At 38.8% G+C, this 27,770-nt stretch overlaps 1 protein-coding gene across 1 annotated transcript in view; it reads right to left on the bottom strand.

The window, feature by feature from the left end:
- Positions 1-811: 811 nt before the first annotated feature.
- Positions 812-27,770, bottom strand: part of LOC122666620 (mediator of RNA polymerase II transcription subunit 15a) — a 29,599-nt gene continuing 2,640 nt past the window's right edge. Inside the window, exons 4-13 of the mRNA XM_043862650.1 lie at positions 27,356-27,479; positions 16,253-17,632; positions 10,357-10,421; positions 9,426-9,500; positions 8,480-9,303; positions 7,715-8,411; positions 7,207-7,551; positions 1,746-1,940; positions 1,569-1,657; positions 812-1,228 (exon numbers count right to left, since the gene is read on the bottom strand). Of these exons, the coding sequence (XP_043718585.1) occupies positions 1,021-1,228; positions 1,569-1,657; positions 1,746-1,940; positions 7,207-7,551; positions 7,715-8,411; positions 8,480-9,303; positions 9,426-9,500; positions 10,357-10,421; positions 16,253-17,632; positions 27,356-27,479 (4,002 nt within the window). The 3' untranslated portion in view covers positions 812-1,020. The remainder of the gene's footprint in view (positions 1,229-1,568; positions 1,658-1,745; positions 1,941-7,206; positions 7,552-7,714; positions 8,412-8,479; positions 9,304-9,425; positions 9,501-10,356; positions 10,422-16,252; positions 17,633-27,355; positions 27,480-27,770) is intronic.

Genomic DNA, 27,770 nt, shown 5'->3' on the forward strand with positions numbered 1-27,770 from the left:
TTGAGTTATTTTGAAACTCCTTTTCACCCTTGACATAAAAAGAATTTTGGACTAAGTTTCCCTCCACCCATAAATGACGTTCACCCACCATCTTAGGATTCACAATCCCCTCCTAGGGTTTTAGTATGTTCCAAAATAGCCTCCCAATACCCTCTTGCCCCTATCCCATTCACCCTGAGTGGAGAAGAATAAGACAGGACAATCAAAAGAATGTTACCTTCTAAATATACTTACAGAACACTTACAGAGGTGCCATTTAGACGGTTCCAATTTTAAATGAACAGAATTCAATTCTGTTACCCAAGTAAATTAGAAAGACAAGTATACCCCATGTTACATAAAGAATATGTAAGCTAAGCTAACTGCAACGAATTTCAACCACTAAATCTGAATCTTAGGGTGCTTCTGATTTAGATATCTAATACACAACCAGTCCATGTATAAGGTGAGAAATGGGAAGATAAAGCAACTTTCCCTCAAAAGCTTTTATTGGGGGAAGCCAATAATTCCAGGTATACATACAACCAAGTATCCATAAAATAAAAACAAAAGGGTTTACTGTTTATACTTACAGTGCGTACGCAATAAATAACTCCACACAACCGTAACAGCAGACAAGCAAACCCAACCAGGATTATGGAATAAATTACAAACTTCAAACAATGTGGGCATCAAAGCTGACCCAAATAAATATTTAAAACTGGCTCACACAACCAGTTATGGGACAAAAAAAGGGCGCCTGCATGACCACTAACATTAAGAGAGAGAGCATAGAAGATGAATTACCACCAAGGGAAAACTAGAGTTTTGAATCAGCCTTTTTAAGCTACATCATTCTCCTTGGACTTGAAGCACTTCAGATAAAAATATAGCCAGCCACTCAAACCATTTTATCAGTAGCTGATTCAATTAGCAGCAGCCATCATAGGTAGTGTATAGAGAGGATCACTCTCATCTCTCTGCCCTGAACCACTTCCCCCTTGACGTAATTCACTCGATTAAAATGCAGACAACAGAATGTCAAGCAGCACTCACACAGTTCTCCCAAGTACCGTATCTTGAGCTGAAGCTTCCCCCTCCACTCTGTTGTGCATATTCGGCCACAACTGCACGAGCACAAACATCCCATGTCTTTGCCATCTCACTCAGTGACATTGGTTGTGAAAGGCTGCGGAGGGATATGCTGAACTTCGATTTTGCTTTTACCGAGAGATCTTCATATTCCTTACTATCACACCATTGAGGATCAAACAAAGAGACCAAATCAGAAGGGGAGGAATTTTCTTCAAGGTCGTATGAATCGTAAAGGTAAATATAACACAAATAAGCCATGATAAGACTGTTGTCCTAGCTCCAAGTCCCCAACTACAGCCAAATCTACATCCACTTCATTAAGATCCACACTGCAGGAAACGTGTTGGACTGGCATCCAACTGGGGAACGAAACCAGCAGCACATCTCTTGGAATACTTTGAGTTGGATGCAGATATTTTTACACTCACTTTCCCAGAAGGGAATCCCTACATAAAGTGGAAATAAATTGAAAAATTAATGCCTATTGCACTCACCTCAGCTCTACCGGTAACTTGTCTAGAAGTATAGGAGAACAATTCGGATAATTTGTGGGGACAAGCAACCTTAAAGGCAGAATGGGGGACTGCATAGCCATAAACACAAAAAATAAATACGTAGACATTAGAAATATGTAAGGATCAAATCGATATTAGAAAAGTAAAATTTTCCACCATTTGTGCTGAAGTATACTGCGACTTCAAATTTGGACTGAGAGCCACTGCACTGAAGGAGCACTTGACAATGGTTCCTTCACCACCTTCAGCTGCAGCTGCAGTTGGATCAACATCCTCATTGCTGATATCCACCACTGTATCTATAAGCTGCAGGTTTATCTCTCTGATCTCTTTCAACAGCGCATGGTTTGCCTGTGAAAAGGGGCAGTCCATCAGTCACTTTAATACAGAAGAAAAAAGTTGTACCGACTCCAAGAGGAAAGTGGATGACACGAAAAACAGAGTAAATAAAAATATGAAACAAACTGAGGTAGTTGGTTTTTTTTGTGCTAAGTAATAATTTTATAGATAAATGGAGAAGAGGGATGCTACAATCTAGTGACATAACAACAACAGCAGCATAACAGAACCATACAAGACCAGAATCCCCATGGATGTCATAGTCCTAAGCCAAAACAGTAAGCGTCAAGTCTCAAGTCACAACTGTATCTCATTCCAAAATCATAATCTTGGTCTCACTATTCCTTACAATATACCCCTAGAAAAGCAAATAACAGAATCAGTTTTTAAACATCCGATTTCAAAAATGGCATTCCAGGGTTACGAGTCAAGCACATGGAAATGGCCATGGCTAACACGACATTAGATTTGACGTGTGCCCCAAAGTGATTTTATAATTTGTCCTCCAGACTATCAAGTAAAAGAAAACCCATTCACATAATTTTCTACAATAAAAAAATTCCCAAACCAGAATTTCCTTTTTTTTCCCTTTCTTCCCCTTTTTGGCTTGTAAGCTTTAATGAAACAATTAGCAACAACAACAAACAAACAAAAAACAATAACAAGCTTTAATGAAACAATTAGCACGGTCCATTAATCCAGTCTGGTTTCAAAACAAAGATCTGTTGGATCAAGGTAGGGAATAAGTTCAAAATGATAAGTAAACTCACTCCTCATTAATACCCCTAGCTGCCAGACCTTTAACAAGTACCACTGTTCAAATGAAAGGGCACAATAAACCAAGAACATACTACTCAGACAGCCATGGAAATATCATGCAAGGATGATCTATGACAGTTGCAATAACACTGTAACCACAGAGCATCATGAGAAGTCTGCCACATGACCTAGATTCTTTGGTATCCATACCTGCTCATGAATGTGTCCACAAAGAGGATATAAGTTCGAACAATCGCACCTTGGCCAATCATTAGCCTACAGTCTGCCAGTTCAAGGAAAATCTCATTTCAACTGGGGGGCCTGGACTAAAAGGTAATCGGAATCATTCCCCCACTTCAAGCAGCTTTGAGGGTTCAAAGAGAATATTCTGTTTGCATTTTCAAAAGGTGATGGACATTGAAGTCCTATGTTCCCCCACGTGTTCCATAAAGTGGCATTTTGGGAAGTCGTATTAATCTTCAGCTCATTCAGAGTCCATCAGATGAAACTAAAAATCTATGGAGAAGTCAATTTTGTTTTGTACGTGTTCAAACATCATGGGCACTTCAGCGAAAAAATAAATTGTTCTGTACTAGGAATAAGGGGTTGAGGTGTTAGACCATATTGTCTACTATTTTCATTATTTTAAAGTTTAGTTTTAGAAGGACGAGAAAGTTGTATGACAATTTGTAAATGGCCTGTTTCAGTTTAACTTTCTGTTATCTATTTCAGTCATGCTTTCTAATCCTTAATATCATGGATTCTAATACCTATACAAGTCCATAAAACTGAATCTGTGGGCATGAGATGTACTTGCACTCGCGCTTTCCTCTGATTTTTGTTTAATAAAAAGTTAAAGTTCCTAGTTCCTACATTATTGCAGTGGGTTACCACCTTTTGTTGCTTCTTATCAACCGATCTTGAGAGTCCTCTTTCTTATGGACACTCAAGATCGGATTCCTCTCTCTATGGAAACCTTTGGATGTGATCAAGACTCAATATTCGTCTTTGGGTATGATTGTAACTTGAGATGCACATGTGATCTTGGTAAATATAATAGTGGAGATCACATGTGTATCTCAAGTTACAACCATACCCCAAGATGAATATTGAGTCTTGATCACATCCAAAGGTTTCCATAGGGAGAGGAATCCGATCTTGAGTGTCCATAAGAAAGAGGACTCTCAAGATTGGTTGATACTTCCATTAATCCACTGCTAGTTCTCAACCTCTTACAAGTTAGAAGCATACTAGCACTCTCTTACTTCCGTGGTTTCTGAATTTAATAAATTAATTATATTAGGGACCAAATTCTGCTGGATTCTTCCATTTTATTAGGGATTTGAATATCTTACAAAGCTTAAGGTGTCTCCAATGTGCTCTACTCACTGTAAATTGATCTGAATCTCCTCCCCCTCTCCCCACAATGTTTGGATTGAAATTATATGGTTAAACACTAACATAAATGTCCACTTAATCCTAAACCTCATAAGCTCAAGAGATGATTTGGTTGGTCATACTGCCTGGTCTAAGGAATCTAAATCTGTATATAGCAGAAAAAGAGGACATTATGGTCTGGGCTGAAACTCTATGGACGACTTCAGTTTTGACTTTATATTTTACTAAACTATTTCCGTAATGTGGCCATATAATGCAGGCTTTGGCAAGTTGACTCAAGCCTTGATGTGGGACCATCCCCCTTAACAGGAAATTGTAGATTCTCTCCATGCAGCACAAATTGTCATGGTCTTATTGCTCCAAAACATGATCTAGAACTGGTTTCAAGCTCTATATTCCCTCAAACAAACATGAGAATAGTCCTTTGAGCATGTCAAGTAGGTCTTTCACTATTGGAATTCAATCCAATGGTGGAGATTTAAAATAATGAAGAAATAATCCTTTCATAAGATTGGAAAAGAAACTACAGATGCTTCCACACAGGGCTAGTTTTAACTAAAATAAGTGGCGTAAGGCTATTTTGAACTTCTATCAAGAGAAGTGTTCTCAAATGCATCTCCTCTGTTTTTATTTGGGTTTGATGTAGAAAGGTAGGGAGTAAAAGGTACTTAGCAAGTATCAGTAGCTCACAAGACAACATATTTTTACCTTCAGACTTAGTTTCTAATTCTTAAAGTGGTCTAAATATATAAAGGGTGTGGGAGCGGGGGGGGGGGGGGGAAGGTACTGGGAACCATGTCCTTGAGTTCATGCTTTGAAAATTGAAGTAGAGATATTGATGGTTTCTAGAACCCTAAGTGATTAAGGTTCAGAAACAGTTTAAACCAGAATCGCAGTGAAGAGGAAAGGACCAGATTAAAGAAAATTCAACAGCTTGAAATGAAAGAGTCAGATATGGTCTAAAAACTGGTCAAGTACTCTATTCGGTGTTAAGAACAGAATTAAAATCTGAAGTCAATCCAATGGTCTGCTTCTAAGTTACAGAAAATTCGTACTTGGAACATGACTTCTCAAACCATGAATCAATATCAATAAATGGGGTGTTTTCAGACCAGCAAATAGACTTACTCAGATTAAGTAACAACAATTAGAAGAATTAAATCTATTGATGGAAACTGAATATCAGGAAACAAATCTGAAATAACCAGCAATCCTAGTAGCAATAGGAATCTGATGATCTGAGATCAGATTCAAAATTTAAGACCATAGAAAAATTCAGAAAAAGCTTATGACAAAGTCCATAGACAGTTAATCTGGCAAGTACTAGCAAGGTTCAAAATCTCGATTTCGAGGCCAGTTTCAGTGAGCCCTGATTTTTTTTAGGCCAACTCGAAACCTTGGTTTCGAGTCCCAGAAGGTGGTTTTTTGCCCTGCTTTTTTTTGTGCTGCCTATTTTTTATATTATTCATACATAAGTAAATACCCTCCTATTTAAATCCAATAAAAATAATTAAAAAATAAAATTCCAAAAGGATAAAAGTCAACCCCCCAGTTTAAGAACAAAACTGGATTTTCAATAGTAGGTGAAATTCTCAACTTTCAAATGCTGGGGTTTTTCCCAAATCTAAAAATTCCATAAATCTTAGTATGATAAAACATTTTTGAAAATAAAAAAGGGGCAAAATAATCTTTTGTTTTGATGTCTAAATATTTATTTCCATTCTTGGATTAATTCAAGATTGCTTAAATCTGATTTATACTGAAGGAGTTATGTTCTGGTCAAACCTTATTTGGTATGCGGGAATGCTTTTTAAATATGCCCTGAATGGAAATAAATATTTAGACATCAAAACAAAAGATTATTTTGTCTCTCTTTTGGTTTTTACCAATGTTTTATCATATTAAGATTTATGGAATTAGATTTGAGAAAAACCCCAGCACACCACATACATAGATACATTTATATAATACAACATCTTCTTAAGATTTGGATTTATATCTGAACCTTCATTTTTATTTTTTTGGTTGTGTAGTATATATAACTGATTGAACAATTTATAAATTACAAGTAGATGAAACCTTTGCCCATATTTTGATAATGACACATGTTAAAGGCAGGAAGCTATTATTAAGAGGGCAAACTTAAAGTATAAGAGTGAATTTTTCTCTTAAGAAAAAAGATTAACGAAAGAGAGAGAGAGAGAGATGACTCTCGATTGGACTTTAGTAGATTTCATACAACTCATTTATCCAAAATTCGATTTGTGTTTCAGTTTAAAAAATTTGCATTTAATGCCTATTCTAACCTTCAGTTCGTCAGTGCATGACCAGAAAGCAAGTACAATGCCCTCAGACAATGAATAAGGGCACTGAGAGCATGCATTGTGATGGTAGAGGACGATAAAATGCTCCTTCCTAGTTCTTATCCAGGCTACAATCGCTAACAATAAAGTTTTCACAGAGAGAGAGTCTCCCACTGTGCAGCTGGTGGTAGGAGAGGAAGAAGAGACAATTGGGACAGACTATGGGAAAGGTCAGACAATGAAACAAGGGTAAAAATGACACAGCTGGCACAAAATGAGAACATAAAGGAGGGTATTTTTGCTCAAGAAAACGTAGGAGAATTTGGCAGGATCGGCTGTGAGGACGAGTCCTTGGAGTGAGGGCATTTTGGTAATTTTAATTCAATTTTATTTTTGTCCCCCAAAAATAATTCCTTTTTTTCAATACAGACCTTATGAAGTACTGTCATTTTAATACAGAGATAGAGAAAATCCAGGTACAAAAAAAAACCTGCATCTTGTACTAACTTTTTTCTGACCTTTTTTTCTTGGTGAGAAAAATATTTTTACTATAGACAAGTAAATAAAATAATGAAGTTGAACCAAGTAGGATCTACCGGGAAAAGAATAACAAAATAGTATCTGTTAAACTATATCAATATTGTTCCAATATGAAACCTACACATGATGTTAGGCATGCACTTATCTCAGCAAAGGCTATTTAATCAAATGTCATGGAGAGTACATATTCACAAGCTTTGCAACCACATAAAGACAACTTTCACAAACAGTTCCAATTTCCAAATCCTTTAGAATAAAACACAACATAGTGAACATACCTCAATCCTAGGCCTCTTGATTCTTGATGTCGCGGTTGACTCCAAGTCAGATGTTTCAAGACCATTTAATTGCTTGAAACTATCATTAACACTACCAGCTGATGATACAGCATTCAAGGGCATAGCACTTGTGTTGCGTCTCATTTTCTTTGTTGCTGCACTTCCATCTTGTGAGATGAAGTTCCTTGCTTGCAAACGACACTTTGTCATAGCTACCAAATCCTCCCCAACAGCAGCTCTTGATCCATTACCAGGTGCTGATCCTGCTATCCTATCAATCATACTCACAACTGACCCAATGTCACTGACAGAGGAACAGAGAGCTTTAGATGGCATCGATTTTACCTGAAAAGGTGAACAAAGTTAAGACAGTTCTATGCTGCCGTTTTCATTAATCTGATATCGTAGACAGTGAATGGCCACTGAAGTATCCAACACAAATATGTCTGCAATGCCAGAATGATAACACTGCACAAACCAACAATCTGAATGGATGAAATGAACTAACCACTTTCATTAGACGCTCCAGAGGCTGCTCTGTAACACTTGACTTGCCAGAAACAATTGCCGACGCAGTACCATGATTTCCATCCTGACTAGTAAATTCGGCAAGCAATGGAGAAGCTGATATACCTGGTGTGCCAATGGCTAGGGATTGGGACTGGGGAGGGGCATGTGCAACAGTTGTTTGTGGATGTCCTATATTCCCTGGATTTGAGAGCAAAGAAACACCAGAAGTTTGTTTCTCAGCATCCCCTGGCATAGGAGATGGTACCATAGGAGGGGAAGGAGAAGGAACAATGAAGGGCGAGTTTGTCGATTGCAGAGGCGTTTCAGCTTTTGAAAGTGATGTTAGCAGACTTTGCTGGTCAATCTGTGGGGAAGAATGCTGAGAAATTTGTGGGGATGCAGCTTGAAGGTGTTGGGGAGAAGAAATAGGAAATGGAGCACCTGTTTTCAACTGTTGGTGAAATGTTGAGCGCTGGCCTGCTGAGTGGTGTTGTGGAAAAATTCCTTGTTTAACACCCATGCCTTGCCTCACCTTCAAGTCATTGACTTCATTCATCTGATGAAGCTGAGGAATTTGGTGTGCCTGCAATGGTGCAGACTGCTGCTGCTTTAGTTGTTGTAACTGCTGCTGCTGCTGTTGTTGCTGCTGGAACTGCTGCTGTAGTTGTTGCTGCTGTTGTTGCTGCTGCTGCTGCTGTTGCTGTGCTGTGGCTGCTGCTGTTGTTGTTGTTGCTGCTGCTGCTGCAGCTGCTGCCGCTGGAACAATATCTGCTGCTTCTGTTGTTGAGTCAATTGTGGGTGCATCTGGCGCTGTTGAAATTGCTGCTTTAGCTGTTGTGTTTGCATCAATTGTTGTTCCTGTTGTTGCTTCAGATGCTGGTGTTGGAGCATATTGGAATTTGGCTGAAGGGTATTAATATTAGGCTGTAATGTATTCACTCCACTTTGTGACAATGTGTTAATGTTTGCCTGTTGGGGCATGCTCACAGTATTTTGTTGAAGAGAATTGACAACGCCCTGCTGCAATGAACTCAATGAAGTTCCTTGTCCCGACTCCAAATTAGAAGTAGGCTGCAGTGAACTCATCATGTTTGGCTGCCCACTTGGAACCCCTAAATGACCTGATAAAGATGGTAATGAACCATGCTGCATGCTAGACACAGATGTTGGCTGCATTGACGTTACTGAAGCTGGCAAGTTAATTGATTGCATTTGAGAATTCATTTGGTTGTCATGCTGTTGCAATTGAGAAAGTTGAGATTGTGGCTGTGGCTGTGGCTGCTGCTGCTGCTGTTGCTGTTGCTGCTGCTGCTGCTGCTGTTGTTGCTGCTGCATGGAGTGCGGATGACCACCAGGTGGCTGAAGGTGCTGCTGTCCTTGCATTTGTGAGGAAACAGGTTTCTTGGGCCTATGTGAATTAAGAACATTAAGGATCTGCTTCTCATATGCACCCAGCTTGTCCTTGTAAGCAGGTACTACATTATTTTTAGACACTTGTAAAAAAGTTATCATGCGCTCCACCAAACCCTTGAAAAATTTGAGTCGGTCAATTTGGTCCTTGTTTGTTTGCTGTGGAAGAGCATCTTGCTGCCAAACAAGAAAAATAAGCAGAAGGCATGCAGACAAGTTTGTTTTACCAACAATTAACACTTTGTGGCACATTTATAGAAAATAAATAAGATGGAATCCAGTGACCAAAAAACGGGTACCTGCTGGAATTTGACAGCAATCTTCTGGTACATTTCATTCAGTTCTGGTAAATACATTTCCCTCATTGCCTTAATCTGAAAATCCAATACAAAAGGTAACATATTTAAGTACAGATCAGAAAATGTGTAACAAAGTGAGGAAAGAATGATTGACACATTATCTGCCTGAATCCTTTCTTGCCCATCCAGATGCTTTAAAGAACAGAGCAATAAAGGAAAAACCATACCCATCTGAAAACCGTACCTAATTGCACAGTAAGCGCCACTTAACCAAGGTTTAGCACTTTGATATTCAATTTCCCTAATTTCATTTAGTCTCCTCAGAATCAGAATATAAGAAACTCTTCTTAAGATGAATCAATGTTATATCCCACATTTGGAAGATCGTAAGTACTGAGTACCCAGTGAATCTTCAGCAAAGTGTCTTCTTAGTAATCCATTTACAATGAGATGGCCCTTCTTTCATTCAAAAAAGATGGAAGTATGTGGGTTCCTATTTTATTGCTACCCCTTACTGACTCAAAGCAAGTTTGAATACCCAACCATTAAAAAGGTTCCTTGTTCCAAAGTGTTCAAAGAGCCTTTTCTCTTTTTTTTTGGGTAAATTCAAAGAGGCTTTTCTTATCAGCAGCTTTAAAAGGACTAAAGAAAAAGAAAACAATTGTAAGTGTGCACCAAAGGCATTTGAAATAGAATAACGAATGAAGGCTAAAAACAGCATCAAGATCCAACAAATAGAAATGTGCAGCCACATATGAATATCAACATAATCTATAGCACCCAACCGCAAGAGAGGGAAAGGTAGAAGCAGGAATTAGCAAAGAAACTTGACTTCAAATGTGACAAAATTACAGAATATGGTAGAGACAATCGAAAGCAAATATAACTAACAAAAAAAAAAACTAGGAAGCACTGGGAAGTGGGAAACCACCTTTTGATAGACCTCTTCTTGCCAATCACAATTTTGTCCTGTCTGAGCTGTAGAATCTATTGATGCTGAAAATTGGCAAAAGAAGACAAATAGAGATTAATCAATAAACCCTGCATTAAATATGAAAATTCCTCCTAGCAAAAAAGGAAGAAAATTTAAGTGCAAAATTAGACTACTCCATCTGTCATTCCGTCAAAAAAGTTAAGCATCATAATGGTTCTTGTGCTGTGTTTTTTAAGGCAATCTTATGGTTTTGGAGAAACTGCTCCTTGCATTTTGCATCTCACCTTTAAGCTCCATTTATTTCCAGGTAAAAACCAGGTAAAAGGAGAATTTTAAGGCAAAGTTCGTGGAACCATGAGATTTACCTGAAACTTTTCCGTGTACATAAGTTTTCAGTGTAATCTTATGGTTTTGGAGAAAGTGCTACTCCATGCATTTGGCTTCTCTCCTTTAGGCTCCATTTATTTCCAGGTAAAACCAAGCACAAGGAAAATTTACAGGTGATGTCTGTGGAACCGGGAGATTTACCTGAAACTTTTCCTTGTACATAAGTTTCACCTGGAAATAAAACAGAGCCCTAGTAAAAGTTCCATGACAATGAACAGTAAAATAAATTACATCCATAAGGGCAGAGAATTCCACTGCAAACATAACAGCCATTTTCAACATAAAAAAAAAAACAACCAATTGCCCTCATATGATAGATAACCTTTTGAGTTCCCAAGTTTACTGATCTGATTGTCTTTAATATTTCCAAATTTGAGACTTAATATGACAGGGACAAGAGAACCTTCAAGTAGTCCCTTTTCAAGAGCAGAAGGCCTTGTAGAGCAGTGATTTTTCACCTACCATATTAATCTGTATGTGGAAGACTCTACACATTCTTCAAGGCAATGCCTAAGAAACAACAACGCAAAGCCTAGGGACCAGGCAGTTCCACTTAATGTAGTTCTAGATTTGTAGGAGACCAACTAGAAGCCAATAAACCATGATCTGCTATGAACACTAAATCGGCTAGGCTAAAATAGGTGTTTAGGGTGAAATTAGGGTTAGAGTTTGATGGTAGGGTTATGCTAAGTTGATGTAGGGGAGTCTTCCAGTGAAGGTATTGTTAAGTTTTAACAAGTCTAGGCCTTTTAATTAGAATCGGCAGCAAGGTTAGGGTTAGTGTTAGGGTTTCGGGTCTTTGAAAGGAGAAAAGGATGGATTTTTAGGGTTTATGATGGTCAGATGAGGTAGCAACTTTGATCGAGTTTTCCCGAGTATGAGAGGAGAATTCAATCAAAGTTTGGTGTGATTTGGCCGGCTGGTTTGGTCTGGGCAGAATTTAGGTAATGGAAAAAGTGGGGAAAAAAAAGGGAATATTAGGGTTTGGTGGTCTAGAGGATAATAAAAAGAAAGGTTAGGGTTGGGGATGAATCAAGCTCACTGTTGTTGCAGAATTTCCTTCGCAGCAGCTTGTTTGATTGAGAAACTTGAATAAAAATTGAATCTTTAACTAGAACTTGAAGGAGAGTTTCAAAAGAACCACCCGGATTTCCCACCGTAAGGTGTCAACCGGATCAAACACAGATTCCTTCAAACAATCCACCCGGGCTTCACACCGTAAGGTGTCGATCAGATCAAACACCAATCCCACCAGCCTTGATCAAGCACAAGACAAATATCTTCAATGGAGAAGAAGAGAAGCAAAAAGCTTTTCATTAATATCAAAATTCATGTACCATGCTTGCCCCCCTTACAACCTTATATAAAAAATTCAAAAATAGACTCCTACACTAAAAAGGAAAAGCCTAACCCAACCCTTAACCTATTAAAATTGACTAGGAAACTGAGATAGACTCAAACCAGAGTCCTAATCTAGCCCCACTAACCACTTAAAAGAAAACTACTAAAAGCACTTAAATTGAACAATTGGTTGAACCGGTTCAATTTATGAACAAAAACACTAAAATAAAACTAAGTATGGAACTAAAACAACTAATCCCGTATGCAACCCATGGGATCAAAGGCCCAACATGTATACAACGCAACAGTAGACTTATTCCTAAGCAAAGAAGCCCAATTTGAATAAATCTGCATCACCAACCAGGCGAAGGGGGGAGCCAGATGTGTCTAGGCCACCAGGCATGAACGAACCTAGGTTGTCATTGTAGTGAATCGACTGCCCAGCCAATAAAATTCCTATACATACTTATCCATTATGTGTTATTTGTTCAGATGTATATGTATCTGACACACAACAGGTTATAAAGATCCTTAAACCCAGTATGTACTGGCCCTACAAAGAATAATTAATCAAAATCAAGACACAAATAGAAATCTTACGTTGAGTATCAGTAATTTGGTGACTAGAGGACACACCCCACACAAACTTCTCAGCAAATTTATACTGAATATAAACTAAAACTTCACCAAATCCCATGTCAATTGGATAACTATAAACCCTTCTAACTGTAGTCATTAATGTATACTGGACCGATAAAAGTTAAACATAATATTCTGCACATGAAAAAGTTCAATTTAAACCCTCTACTAACACTAACAATAAAGTTGTCTTGGTGCCAAGGTGACACAAGGCAGTAGCCAGCAACCTTGATGCCTACACAAATCTCTGCCCATATTTTAAGCCAATTCCAAGAGTGTGTACCATTTCTTGAAATGTTTTCTTATTCTTATCCCCCTTTTCATAAAATTTTTCTTCTTATCCCCTCTTTCACCCATTCTTTCCCTTTTTCCCCTTTTCTCCCCTCGTTCTGATCTGGAGGCCTTCACACTTGCGCAACCAGTTGTCTAGAGTATGTTGTGGAAATCCAGCACTAGGAGGGGAGAAATTCCTAAACACAGCGGCTAAAAACAGAGTAACAAAAACAGCAAGCTCACAGAATATGGAATAATCCACTTCCTATCACTAAACACCCTTGCAGTTACAGAATGAGGATTGGCATTTTTGCTCATAGTTTCTGATGCAGTCTGCAGGAGGATAAAAGGGTAGAAATCCCTGAATCAACCACTGTTTCCAGCAGTCTTCTATAAGAATTACAGAAGCAGCAGTTCAAAATTCTTTATGTTTGAAATCAGTGACGGTTTCTAAATTTGTTTAGGTTCTAAGAACTTGAATAACAACTGAGGTTGTAGCTTTAAGTGATTTTCTAGTTGTTTCTCTTAGTTTCTACTTTCTGCTTTTGGAAAGTTTTGTGCTCGAATCCCAAATAGCAAGTCTGAACCCTTTCCTGTAAAAAAGGGTCAATACTGTTTTTGATTAATAAAATCTGCTGAATGCATTGCTTCTTTGTGGATTCGGTGGCGATTGAGTGAATTCTCCTTGGTGTACTGGATGGATTCCCTAAGCCATAAGGACAATTTGATCTTCATTGTTATGGCTGTGACTTCAAGCTCTGTTCTGGTTCTTCAGTACACTGCAAAACACTCCACTAAAGCTCATTGATCTGGTAAGTTTTCCCAGCCTCTTCATTCCCTTCAGATAACCTATTTTTAGCATATTTCCATCCACCATCAGTTCATAACTCTTTCAAATCAGACCAGTTTTCCCTCAAACTTTACACATCGTCCCTGTTTACTAATCCCTCTCAAATCCATGCATAGAACCATAGTTCCAGACCTGTTTCACACCCTTCCAGAAACCACCCCATTCTGTCTGAGGATAAAAAAAACCCCAGTCTCTGATCCTGCCACAATTTGGAGTCTGAAAAGTGAAAAGTTCCATCCAGGCCACGACTCAACTGCCACATCAGCCCCAGCCTAACCCCAGTTTGTCAGATTCAGAAAAAAACCATTCTCTCCCTAATTTTGATCTAAACTCTGATCTCTTAGTTTTCCTGGCACCTGTCCAATTCCTTCTTTCTTATTCTGATATTATCCCTACATTTCCATATCTGATATTAAACCAAAAGTCTTTAACCTTAATCTGCCTTCTTTAGCTAATAGTAATTGGAGGTTAAAATCCTAATTAGGTTTAGGGTTTCTAATTGCCACCAGTTTCTCAAATCAGTCAAGGTAGATTTAGAAATGGTTGCTTGCAATTGCTGATTTCTTACAGTTCCCGAAGCCCCAATCTTGCGATCTGAGAGGAAGATGATAAATTCAATTCAAATAGATCCACAACCAATGGTTCTGTTGCCACTCTCAATGTGAGCAATCAAGGACGAGAAGTTCAGTTCGAATAGAGACACAACAATGATTCTGTCGCTGCCCTTAACATGAGATATCAAGGATGAGAAGTTCAGTTATGAAAGAGCTGGGTTAGGGCAGTTACTTTGTTTACAATTCTACCCTCAGTTCCAAGTGAGTAATGTCGTCTTTGCAGGAAAGTAGATGTGATCCAAATTACCCAAATATCCTTATTTCCTAAGTGGAAACATGTTTCTCTAAGGGTAAAGGGAGTAAGGCTTCAATTTCTATCTTAACAAACATAATTACTAACAGACCCTTTTAAAAATTATTTATACTGAAAAAATCTAGAATCCTATTATTTTTGGATATGCGGAGTCTGACATCACATGTTATGCCAGACTCTGACACTCACACCCATGGGCAACATATATTAAAATAGGAAAACAGAGCATGATATAATAATTCAGGAAAGGTCATCAAGAGATTTCTGATTAAAAACCTGCTACACTGGAAGGTCAGATATTAAAAATGAATCAAGGCACTGAGTCTCAACTCATGACTCAAACCCTAGGTTAGGTTACTCAGCCCAAGCTGTGAAAATGAAACTCCGAAATCTCTCAATCCACAAACAAGTTCTAGTACCTGTCCCCACCACTATCGTTCTCAAATATAAATAATTAAACAGTTAAACCACAAAGTTAATAAGCAAAATAAGAACCTTATGTAAGATTTCATTCCTACTTGACCTGACTGAACTGCAGGTTCCTGAAACCAGATTCCCACCTAGGTGGCTTTGTAGATCCACCAGATCAACTACGAACTTCTGGAATCCAGAAGAAAACATGTTTTCCAGCAGTAAAAATTGGATTCCGACCACTTGGGACAGCAAAGGACAGAGAAAAGAAAAATAAGGAAAGAGAAAGTATCCTAATGTAGAACATCCTGGTTTAGTGATTAACTCAAACTTGACTCTCCTCAAACCCCACCCCACAGACAACAGCACTAACTTTCAGAAAGTTCAAAAACTACAACCTTGACCCATTAACAAATAATTATAAAATAACCCAAAAAAAAAAGAAATTGCAGAACTCCTCATCTACTTAAAACTTTCTCAATTGGGTCCTCCCCTGAATGGAGGCCAAGGGGTTCATCATCCAGACAAGACCATCTTAATTCCCTCTAAATCCTAATTCCTAAGAGAACCAGGCTGTCCTAGGCCAATTCTCTTGCATCTTTTTGTTTTTCTCCTTTCAGTCTATGACTTCTAATGTTTTGAATTTTTTTTCCCCACAAGAGTTCAAAAGACTATACCCAAAATCTAATAAACTTGGCGATTGGCAAATCAAATCAATTCTAAACAAAAATCAAAAACTTGGACTGGAAAGAAGAATATTATGACTGAAAGTGGACATCCATAGCCTACGAACAGACATTTTACCATTGTTTTTTTTGGAGAATGTGGGGCTGGGGAGATCAGACATCTTAATATGCTACAGACATGTTACAATTACAACAGCATCTGCCTCTAGGAATGCCAGTAATTACTTCCAACGATTGATTCCAAAAACAAATCTATTAATTTAATGTCATTTGCAGGATTCAAAATAAAAGGAAAATGACTGGTGTAAACTATCTGAGAGATGGCAGTAATAATTGCAGGTTTACGGATACCATGAGAGGCATTCAGCAGAAAAATAGACGCATATGAGCAGTAGAGTTTTAGTAAAAAGTTCATTCAAGTACGATAACATATACATACTTGATGAAGTCTCCGAAAGAATTCTTTGTGACTGCAATAGTTTCTGCTGCTCAACAACATTCTGAGGCTGAACCAAGCCACCTGAACTTTGAATCCTCTGCTGCACGTCTCTTTGTAACGAATTAGGCTGTTGTTGCAACCCCAATTGTTGTTGCAGTTGACCAGGTTGCGATTGGAGCTGAGATATCATTTGCTGCTGTGAAAGTTGTGATTGTGGTTGTTGCCCTTGTGTTGGTAACAAGGTCGATGATGTTTGATGGGTTTGTTGCTGCTGTACTGCAACCTTGGCTTGTAACATCTGCATTGCATGCTGATTTGACTGGATGTTTGAAATACCAGATTGAGCTCCAAGCAGTTGATGCTGCTGCTGCTGCTGTTGTAGCCCAGAAACATTACTTTGTGAGCCTAACTGTTGTTGCATGTTTGACAGATTATTTTGCTGGGCTTGGGCTAGCAACCTCTGCTGCTGCTGCTGCTGTTGTTGCTGCTGCTGCTGTGGCTGCTGCATGTCTGGGACACTGCTTTGCTGTCCGAGTAACAGATTCTGTTGCATGTTTGCTGCATTTGTTTGTTGCCCTATTAATGGTTGTTGCTGCTGGGAGGGCAACATTGATGGCTGAGACAGTGATGCTTGCTGTTGATTAAGAATGGACGTTTGTTGGTGCCCAGATTGTTGAGACTGTTGCTGATGCCTGAGGCCTGATTGCGGATGTTGCTGAAGCACAGATGCTGTCGGCTGTTGAATAGAAGGTTGCTGATTCTGTGGAAGGCCTGGAAGTGGAGTCGATTGCATCATAGAAGGCTGTGTCTGCTGAAGAGTGGACTGGCTTGAAGGCAAACCAGATGACATTTGCATAAGAGACTGCTGCGAAGATTGCATCTGAGTTGTCTGTAATAGATTCTGCTGTGGCTGCTGTTGCTGCTGGATATGTGATTGCATTACTGAAGGCTGCATATTTCCCTGCTGAAACTTCTGCTTCAAAAGTTGCTGTTGAAACTGTTGCTGGTAAAGATACTGCTGTGGATTTTGAGACTGTTGCTGGTGCTGCTGTAGATGCTGCTTTCCTTGCATTGGCCGCTGGGAATTGGAAAACATATTTGAGGACAGTCCTTGGGCCAGTGAATTACTTCCAGGGTTCTGTGACATGCCTGCCACACTCTGCAAATTAGAAGTCTGGCTACCAACACTTGACATGGTGCTCTGAGTTAGACTGCTCATAGATGGTAGCACAGATGGCAGGCTTGCAGAATTCTGCATTCCAGCAGATGCAATGGGATTTTGAATGCTCTGGCCCAGCATCTGTTGCCTTGACTGATTAGCCACTGGCATTGGAAGTGTCTGCCCCTGGTTCCGCATTGGGGGCTGCATATTTTGGGATCCTATTTTACAAATAAAAGACCAAAACAGAAATAAAATAAGCTTAACAAAAACAATAAATCAGCTTACTGAAAGTCCACAGATATACAAAATAAACATGCATTATACTGTACATCAAAAGAATGGAAATATGAAATCAAGAAAAATGATGGCAGCGACAAGTTCATATTTAACTCTCCTTTCATCAGATTAGACATAAGATCATCATGACAGAAAAAAGGAGTCCCCATTTAACTTTTCTTTCATCAGATTAGACATAAGACCAATGGAGGAGAAGATGAAAGAAAAAATCTTAACTACCCTTCTCCTTCGCAACAGGTACAGGAATGTCAAGCAGTGATTTCGTAAAACATATAATATGTGCACATGGAAACAGTTCTGGACATTCACTCAAATCTCTCTTTGGCAAAACATAATAAAATCTTGTAGTAAGGTGAAAAAAGCCCTAACTTCTATACTTGTGCTCAGCTCATGAACGAGTACATTTTGTTATCTTGTCCATAGGTCTTAGATATACTATTCGGAAGGTAAGCCAAATCAAGGACCAGTAATGCAGGAGCATGAATACGATTCTAGTTTTGGGTCAATTTTCTGGTTCACAATTGAGCCCATGGTTCAAGTTTCGGTTCAGATTTGAACCAGCAGCAGTTCCCCAGCGTCAGACATTCTTTAGTTGTTTATTTGCTCTGTTACTGATATTAGTTTATTTTCTTTGAAATTGCTATTAGTAGTTATTTGTAATAGTAGGTAATAGAGTTCCAACCTATTAGAACTCTATCTCTATCCTAACCTTTTATTAAGAGTTTAAGTCAGTTAAAACTCTTAAAAAGGAGCTGTCAACAACGGGTTTTCTATCCCCATTTTATTTGATCAATTTATTCCTTGTTGAGTTTAATTGTAACTCTCTTCCATTACTTAGTATAAATAAACGAAGATTAGGAGAAACAGCTCACGATTTGAATGGAATGAATTGACTTGATTTGGTTGTTGCCATTGATGGCTGAAGCTTTCTCTCCCCTTGATTTGGTAATGGATTTTCTCTCTTCCCCTTTCTTCTTCTCTCTCTCCTTTCCACCCCCATGGCTTGTACCTTTTTTTTCTTTTCTTCCTTCTTGTCTCATTAATTTCTCTCTCCCTCCTACGGTCAATTTTCCCCTTCTTTACCTCCTATTTCTTCTCTTTCTTTATTGGGGCAGCTCCACGGAATTATTTTCCTTTCTTTCCTCATTCACCATCGTAGGTGATGCAGATGAAACATAGAATTGGGCTTATTTTAGTGAAAACAAACCTTGGGTTGGATTATATATGTATTGGACCTTTGGTCCAATGGGTTTTCTTTGTAATGGGCCATTTTAATGGACCTGAATTATGGTTAGAAGGTAGGTATACGGGATTTATTTTATTAAGTTAATTTAAATTGTTTTATTTCAGTCTAATTCCATTACCTTGTGTAGAAGGTTTTCCTCTTAAGTGTCGTTTTCTTTTAAGATACCTACAGCTATTTGTAAGAGTGGTTAGACAGGTTTATTACATAGCTAAGGACTCTCTTTTTAAATAAACAGCTTGTAGCCTATTTTGGCAACCAACGATTTTTATCAATGGAGAATTAGCTGTTGCCTTTTTGCTGCTGTGAGACTCACTGAAAAGTGAGAAACACTTAAGATTGGAGGGGTTCTGTTCTAGACCTATTGGTAGGAAATCAAAGGTCATATCCACTACTCTATACAATGTTTTCTTCTCTCAAGTAAAAATTCATCTACAATAATTGGTGATTGCTGAGTTTGATTTAACTTGAGTTTGGAAGGGTTGATCATCAACTTTTACAGTTGTTCATATGTTGTTCATACTGAGATTTAAATCACAACATTGATCCACCAACTAGAAGCTAGCGGCAGACCTATTTTTGGGTTCTATTTTCTGAGATCGATAATTGAGATATAAGGGAATCCGGCAAGCAGAATGTACTGTCCTCCTAGAAAGGTCCTTCGACCAGCCTTTGGTGCTGATCTGATCCCTTGATTTGCTGATACAAGAAATCACTTGAATTCTGGTTTACGGGTTAGTGTAGTTCTATATAGGCAAGGCCTAATAGGAGGGGCTGTTTAGGGTAAAACTAGGGTTAGGTCTAAGAATTCAGGTATGGTTTATATATGGTTTTAGTATGCAGGTGTAGGAGATTATTATGGTATAACGAAAGTAGGGTTTGGATAGGTTTAGAAGTTCTGCAGTTTTAGGGTTAGGGTTTTAAGTTTCAGATTTTAGGCTAATTCTAGGGTTTAGGAAAGGGGTTTTGAGGCTGGGTTTCTGGTCGAGTGTAGCTGGCAGTGGGGGAATGGTTCGATCAGAATTTAGAGGTGTTCTGATGGTTAAATAGGTCTGGACAGAATTTAGAATGTTTTTAGGGTTTTTGGGTTTTGTGGGAGATGAGGGGAATTAGGGTTTAGATGGTCAGATTGGGTTCAAAGTAGGATCGAGTGTAGGGGAGAGTGTGGTGGATGTATGCTGAAAGTTTGGGACAGATCTGATGGTGGGATGATGGTTGCTTAGAAACTAAGCTATGATTCGAAGGTGGAAGTTGCAGGTTTAATGGAGGGCTAGGTTTGATGGATCGGAGGGAATTGGAGCAGGTTTAATTGAGGGGAATGCTGAACAGTATAGGTAGGCTAGGGTTAGAGGATTAGAAGAAGAAAGTAATTGCAGAATTAAATAAACTACTTACTTGAATAACACTGATCTCCAACAGTAGCAGATTGAAGAAGAGCTAAGAGAGGACCTCCCGATCTACAAGATTCAAGGAGTCACTGGGGATTCCAGTCCTTCAATCCTTGATATGACTCACAAGGGGGGTGTCTTGATATGACTCACAAGACTGGATCTCATAGGAGAGAATAACAGCAATAAAGGCATCAAGCATAAAGCTGAGTTTTTATTAATCAAAATTCGTATCCAATGCTGGCCTCCCTTACAAACTTATATAGAAGACTCAAAAATAGACTTAGACACTAAAAAGGAAAGGCCTAACCCAATCCTTAATTCGTATCCAATGTTGGCCTCCTTTACAAACTTATATAGAAGACTCAAAAATAGACTTAGACACTAAAAAGGAAATGCCTAACCCAATCCTTAACCTATTAGCTAACTTAAACTGACTAGGAAACTGAAATAGACTCAAAATAAAGTCCTAATCCAGCCCAACCAAACAACTAAAAGAAAAATAATAAAATCACTTAAATTGAACCATTGGTTGAACCGGTTCAATTTAAAACACCAAATAAAAAGCTAAGTATGGAAATAAAACTAAGTATTGGAGCTAATCCCGCATGCAACCTATTTACTCATATTTTAGGCCCATAAAAGTGGCCTATTACATTAGAAACCCATGGGATCAAAGGCCCAACAAGTCTGTAACCCAACCCTAGACTTATTCCTAATAAAAGAAGCCCAGTTTGGTGATAAATCTGCATCACGGGTTTTAGATTTTCAATCTTTTGACTGTTGACTCAAATCTGATCATTAGAACATTGCAGTATTTTGGGGATTATTTAATCTAACAATTTATGATCATTGACCAGAATCTAAGCTCCATCAGATAAGGCAGACTTTGACTTTATTACAACAACAACTCAGCCTAATCCCAACTAATGAAGCCCATACATGATAGAAGCCTAAGCTATGCATGTCTTTCTTGATCACTTCTCCTAGGGTCAGTTTAGGTCTGCCCTGACTTTGACTTTATTATAACAACAACTCAGCCTTATCCCAACTAATGAAGCTCATACATGATAGAAGCCAAAGCTACGCATGTCTTTCTTGACCACTTCTCCTAGGGTCAGTTTAGGTCTGCCCCTGACTCTTTTAGTTCCTTCAATCTGAATCAAATCACTCCTCTATACTGGAGCATCCAAAGATCTCAGTTGAACATGGCCATGCCACCTCAAACGACTTTCTCGTAGCTTATCATGTATTAGAGCTACTCCCAAATCAGCACTAATACGATCATTCCTTACTTTATCCTTCCTAGTTTTGCCACACATCCATCTCAACATCCTCATTTCCACTACACTTGAGTTTATTTATATGATGCTTCTTAACTACCCAGCATTCCGCACCATACATCATAGCCGGTCGTATGACTGTCCTATAAAATTTTCCTTCAAGTTTTAAAGAAATATGTCAATCTATTTTAATTTTCTGTGAAACATCAGCATCTATATCACCTTCTTTATTTATCCAAATACCTAAAATAATCACTTTGCGGAATCTCCCTCTCATCAATTTTCACCATCTCATTATCCGTCCTAGTGTAACGAAAGTTCCACAAACTATACTCTATCTTTGTTCTACTTATCTTAAAACCTTTTGATTCCAAGGCAAATCTCCATAACTCCAACTTGGAGCTAATCCCCTGCTTATGTCTAATCCACCAAAACAATATCATCAACAGAAAGCATACACCAAGGAACCTCATCATGAATGTATCTGGTTAAATCTTCCATGATAAGCGCAGACAAATAACAGCTTAAATCTGATCCTTTATGTAACCCAATTGTAATTGGGAATTTACTACCTGATACCCCCCAATTCTTACACTAGTCACCACACCATCATACATACCGTTAGTTACATCCACATATCATACATACTGTTATTTGATACACTTATCTTCTCTATACTTGCTAGATTAACTCTCTAGGGAGTGTCATAAGCTTTTTCAAGGTCAATAAAGACATATGGAGATCCTTCTTGCAATCTCAAAATCTTTCCGTTAGTCTCCTCAGTACGTAAATGGACTCTGCCATGGATCTTCCTGGCATAAAACCAAATTGGTTCTCCATAATAGTAGTTTCTTGTCTCATGTGGGTTTCAATAACCCTTTTCCATAATAGTAGCTGACTTTGACTTTATTGGTTGAACTAAATTCTGTTTTAGGGTTTTCTTGAGACTTATCATTGGAGAGGGGTGAAAGACGTGTTGAATTCTCTACCTCTGGCAATGGGAGAACAATGGCAGGAATCCAGGATATCAGTGGCGAAAATTCAGGAGATCAGTGGAGAACCAAGGATTCGAGTTCGACTTCGACAAGGATGCCAACTCCAGAAGTATCATCAGGGTGCAGTGATTCGATTCGACAATGGAAATCAGGTACCCCGACTTCCCACCTCTAAACTTTTGCTCTCTCTCCTTTTTTTGGCGGAACCCTAGAAAGGATTGATAACAGACTGTGGGGAAGGGAAAGGGAGTTGAGAGGGCAGTGGGGTGTTGTTGCGGGAATCGGATGGAAGAGCTTGTTGTGGGAATCAAACGGGGGGTTGCCTGTGGAATTTGCAGGGATGGTTGGGGTTCTGTTAATGCCGTAGGGTGGGATGACGCAATGGTTTGGGGAAGAAAGGAAGGGTGGTGGGGTTTGTCTCTAGGACTCAATGTCACGAAGGAAGGTAGCAATGAATTGGTGGGAAAGAGAGACGAGGGAGCAGTGAAATGTTGTTGCAGTGCTGGAGATGCGAGGGGTTTGCTGTGGGAATCGAAGGAAGAGGTTGGGGTTTCAGATGTGGCGGTAGGTTAGAGGCAGTAGGTTGGGAAGTAGTAACACAAGGAGAGAGGCAAAGAGAATTAAGGAAGACGGCTCTTTGCAACTAAAATACTCTAGTTTCTAACTGGACAGGGCAAGGCAGTGGATGAGAGAGAGACAGAGTCCTTTTTTTTTTCTGTGTGTGTGTGTGTGTGTTTTTGGATCTCAGCTCTCAACGGAGTAGTCTCAGCAGGGAGGGAAGAGAGAGATTGATGGAGGGGAGGAAATGGAGAACTTCGGCTCTGACACCAAACTGGTGGAGGGCCAATTAGGGAAGAGGAGAAATCTGAAATAGAGTCTCAGAAATGCAGGGGGAGGAGAGGAGCACACAAGCACACACTCACTCTCATTGAGCAAACAACAATTTCTATCTTCAAATTTGTCCCTCTGGTTGGATACATGCAAGTATAGAAAGAGAAAAGTACAGACTCCAAATTAGATTCTAAACTGAACACAACTTGTAATCCAACTCTAAGACTAAATATAGCTCAAAATAAATAACTAGTATATTCCAATGTATCCTACCTAAAGCAAATAAAAGACATAAAGACTAAGTAAACTACTTCCAACCCTTGTTGGACCAAAAACCCGATGGGTTTGGGTTTCCAAAGCCGGTCATATTTGTCCAACCAGTCAAGTGTTACTGCATCATTAGCAGCCATCAATCAATCCTGTGCTGCAGTCAATTATTGGGCTGCAGCTATTTACAAACATTTTACTGTTGTTCCTTGCATTCCCTGCAGCTTGCATCAATTTCTAAGGTTCTTATATAGTTCTTGAGCAAGCACACCTCAAGTGTCCTCCGCCAACAGATTGACGAGAATGACACCAGAATATTTCAGAAAGTTGAAGAACCTTTGTGGTAATGTGGTATCTCTTTCTGCTGTGCAAGCATGAGAAACGAATAAGGGTAGTTTAGGTACTCAAAAATTGAGGGGCAAAAGAATAAGGATTCAGTTTATGTCTTTAACCTCAGACGGAACATTTATTTTTCAGCAACTTTTACTTCTATTTTATTTTTGTAAAGATAAGTGTCACAATAAGGGGGTTTGTCCCTATCGTGGTTAATTGTTATCTTTACCTTGATTTTATTCAATCCTAGTCTAACTCTAGTTTAGGAAAGTAAACACTAGTCTATTAGGAAAGAATAAAACCAAAGATAAAGATAACAACTAACCACAATAGGAACAAACCCCCTCATCGTGACACATATCTTAACAGTTTTTAATATTAAATATTTTATTTACTTTTTTTGGTTGGTATTTAGCATTCAAGCAAGGATCAGACATTAAAGAATTGAGAGGAAATGGAGCTCTATTTTCCAACTTCCCCCAATGTGATGCAGTTCCATTGATTTTAAATTCCATAACCGCATGAAAGCAATAATTTTGGAGCTTCCATTCCATCCTCAGTGGTCCAAATGGAATTGCTTAAATTCTGTTTTGCCTAGATTTCTACAATTTGACCCTTGCGTTGGTAGCCAAGGCACTCACCTAGTTTTTACAACTTGGCCCTTTCCTTGGTCACCTTGGTCACCTAGGCGAGCTGTTTTTGAACTAGGTGGTCCATTTTGGGTTTTATTTTTAATTTTGTTTATGGTGCACCTTATTGCGGCTTATCATATCTTACGGAGGCTACAGTTGGAAAAACAGAAAAACAAAGTGATGCAGATTCATCATCGAAATGGGCTTATTTCAGAAATAAGCCTAGGGTTGGGATATATATATATATATATATTAGGCCTTTGATCCCATGGGTTCTCTATGTAATAGGCCACTTTAATGGGCCTAAAATAGGGGTACATAGGTTGCATACGGGATTAGCCCAATACTTAGTTTATTTTCTGGCTCAGTCTTTTATTTGTAAACTTAAATTGAACCGGTTCAAACCATGTTTCAATTTAAGTGATTTCATTTTAGCTGTCTTTTTTTTTTATGTTTCCACACTCTCCACAATTTTGCTGAGGAAGTGAGTTGCATTAGGAATAGGAATCAGGCCTTTGGCCTATTATAAATAATAAAATCGTGGGAGGCTCCCACAGAATTCAGATTTCAGAAAATTAAAATCAGCTTTATGCTTGCTGCCTTTGTTGCTGCCTTTGCTCCATCGTGAGTGTGCCTTGTGAGTAATATCAAGGTGAAGGGATTGGTGGATCTCCAATCGACTCCTTGCATCTTGTAGATCGGGAGGGCTGCTACTTATCTCCTTGCAACTTGTAGAACGGGAGACCCCATTGTTCATCTTCAAAGCTGCTGCCATTGAAGATAAGTGTTCAAGTACTCTACAGTTTCAGCAATCACCCTTCTTCTCCTAATCCTCCAACCTAGCTCCATCGATTCCCATTAAACCCTAGATCTAGTAAACCCTAAATTTCCTGTTCAGCTTTATTCCTCCATCAGAATCCATCCAACTTTTAATCACAGCGATCCTGCATCCATCCCTACACTCGATCCAGGTTGCTGCCCCATTCCATCACTTAAACCCTAACTTCCCTCAGTGAAGCCTAAACCCTAAAAATCCAGATCAACCACTTCCAACCATCAGAATACCTCTATATTTTGGCCGATTAATCCTCACTAGCCCTATAGAACTCGATCCAAAGCCCTTGCCCTAATTCCATCTGTAAACCCTAGTTTCTCTCGCTCTAACCTTTCCCAAAACCCTAATTTCCAGAATTTCAAAACTTCATTCAAACCTAACTAAACCTAGTTCATTAGACTCCTAAAAACCTGCCTAGCTTTACCACACAAGACTTACCCCCATTACCCTAACCCTAACCCTAACCCTAATTTTGACCTAAAATCCCAAATCTGCCTCCATCGATACAGCAGCTTGGAAGGTCCTGGTTTATTGGCTCCTAGTAGATTCCCTATCTATCTAAGACTACATTACAAAGGGGATCAAATTGAAAATATAACTATGCCTTAAAATTGTAGTAGTCAGAAAATGGAATACCTCCTTGATTGCTTATTGCTGGTTTTGATTAATATTGAATGAACATTGATTGATTGGTGAATGATTAATGTCTTCTCTTTAGTTTTTTATACTTACTACACAGACTGAATATTAACATTGTCAGGATATTAACTAACAATAAGTACTAACATGATCTGAAGGTCATAAACTAGACCATGTTTATGCTTGCCTTGACCACTGCTTAAGCGCCTACACTCCAAGGCTCCTGGCCAAAGCCTTGACAAATACGCCTAGTTGGGCCATGTGGTTGATTGGATAGGGCTGAAATTCAGGTAGACCCAAGGTTCTTACTCAGATGTCAAGTTTTAGCCCAAATGGAGTTCGCCAAGTAACAAAATAAAGCATGAAGAATCTAGGATCACGGAGAGGGTGTACACCAATACATAGGAGGGTATATGATAGAATTTGACTATGAAATTTGAGACGTAGTCAATCCAGACCATCTCCTAGATATCCAACAGTGAGAATTACCACATCAACCTTCCACATGGCACAACTAGGCGGTCCATAACCATAGATTACATAGTATTCAGTCCAGAAAGACTTCTACCTTACTTTTCACTTTAAAAATGTAAAATATAAATAGAAATGACCCCGATGTAATATTGAAAAAAATTCAAACATGCAAGGACCAGAAAATTTTAAATAGCAAAGGAAAGCTAACAAGGGACAGATTTTAGTTGGCAAGGATGTTGAGCAACACCAATATAAAAAAGCAGGTTAAAAATAGAGCAATTTAACAACTATACAAAACATAGTTGTCCCAGCTACTAGGCGACCTAAGACGTTGGAGGAGTGTCTAGGCAAGGCACTCGCCTAGACGTTGCCTAGGCGCCAGTATGACTATATGTAATATAGCAATGATAATTTTATATAATTATGCTTATATGCAAAATAGAAGCCATATCAATGCAGACATAATTATGCTAGTAATGACCTAATATGAGAAACCCACCATATAATAAACAAAACATAGGACATAATGTAAGCATATTCATCAAAAAAACAAAAAAATAAAATAAAATAAACATAAATCAACGTAAACTCGTGAAGTGTCAATAAGGCATGCGCCTTGCACCCAAGAAAGAGCCTGGACGCCAAGGTGGCGCCTAGGCGATGCCTTGACAACTATGATACAGAACTCAATTTGTTGAATCTGGTAATGTACTCCAAATCGTACCTGGATCTGGCGGACTTTGGTTACCAACAGCAGGGTTTGCCGGTAAGGAACCAGGCACACCAGGAGTTTGAGATTTTGTCTCCATTGTCAGCATCTTTAGAGATATCTTCCGTAGATAATCTGGCTGAAATGAAAAATCAAGAAAAGTTATATTCATTTTGCACGCTAGATACAAATGAAAGATGCAAAGAGACTATAATCATAACCCATAGTACTAACACAAAAAACAAAGACAATTCTGTAGCTACCCCCACAGTTGTTTTGTTCCTTTGTAAGTGTTTGGTGAATTGTGTTTCTGATGAGATCCATGCGTTATAAAGCTGAGGTGGTCTGCCCCTTCTATGGGAATGAATCTCTGCATCATCATGAATGGAACCCAGGGCCCCCTGAAATTTGTGCACCTTATATGCACTAA

This window comes from Telopea speciosissima, chromosome 7 (assembly GCF_018873765.1).
Source record: "Telopea speciosissima isolate NSW1024214 ecotype Mountain lineage chromosome 7, Tspe_v1, whole genome shotgun sequence".
In the NCBI taxonomy this organism is placed as follows: Eukaryota; Viridiplantae; Streptophyta; class Magnoliopsida; order Proteales; family Proteaceae; genus Telopea; species Telopea speciosissima.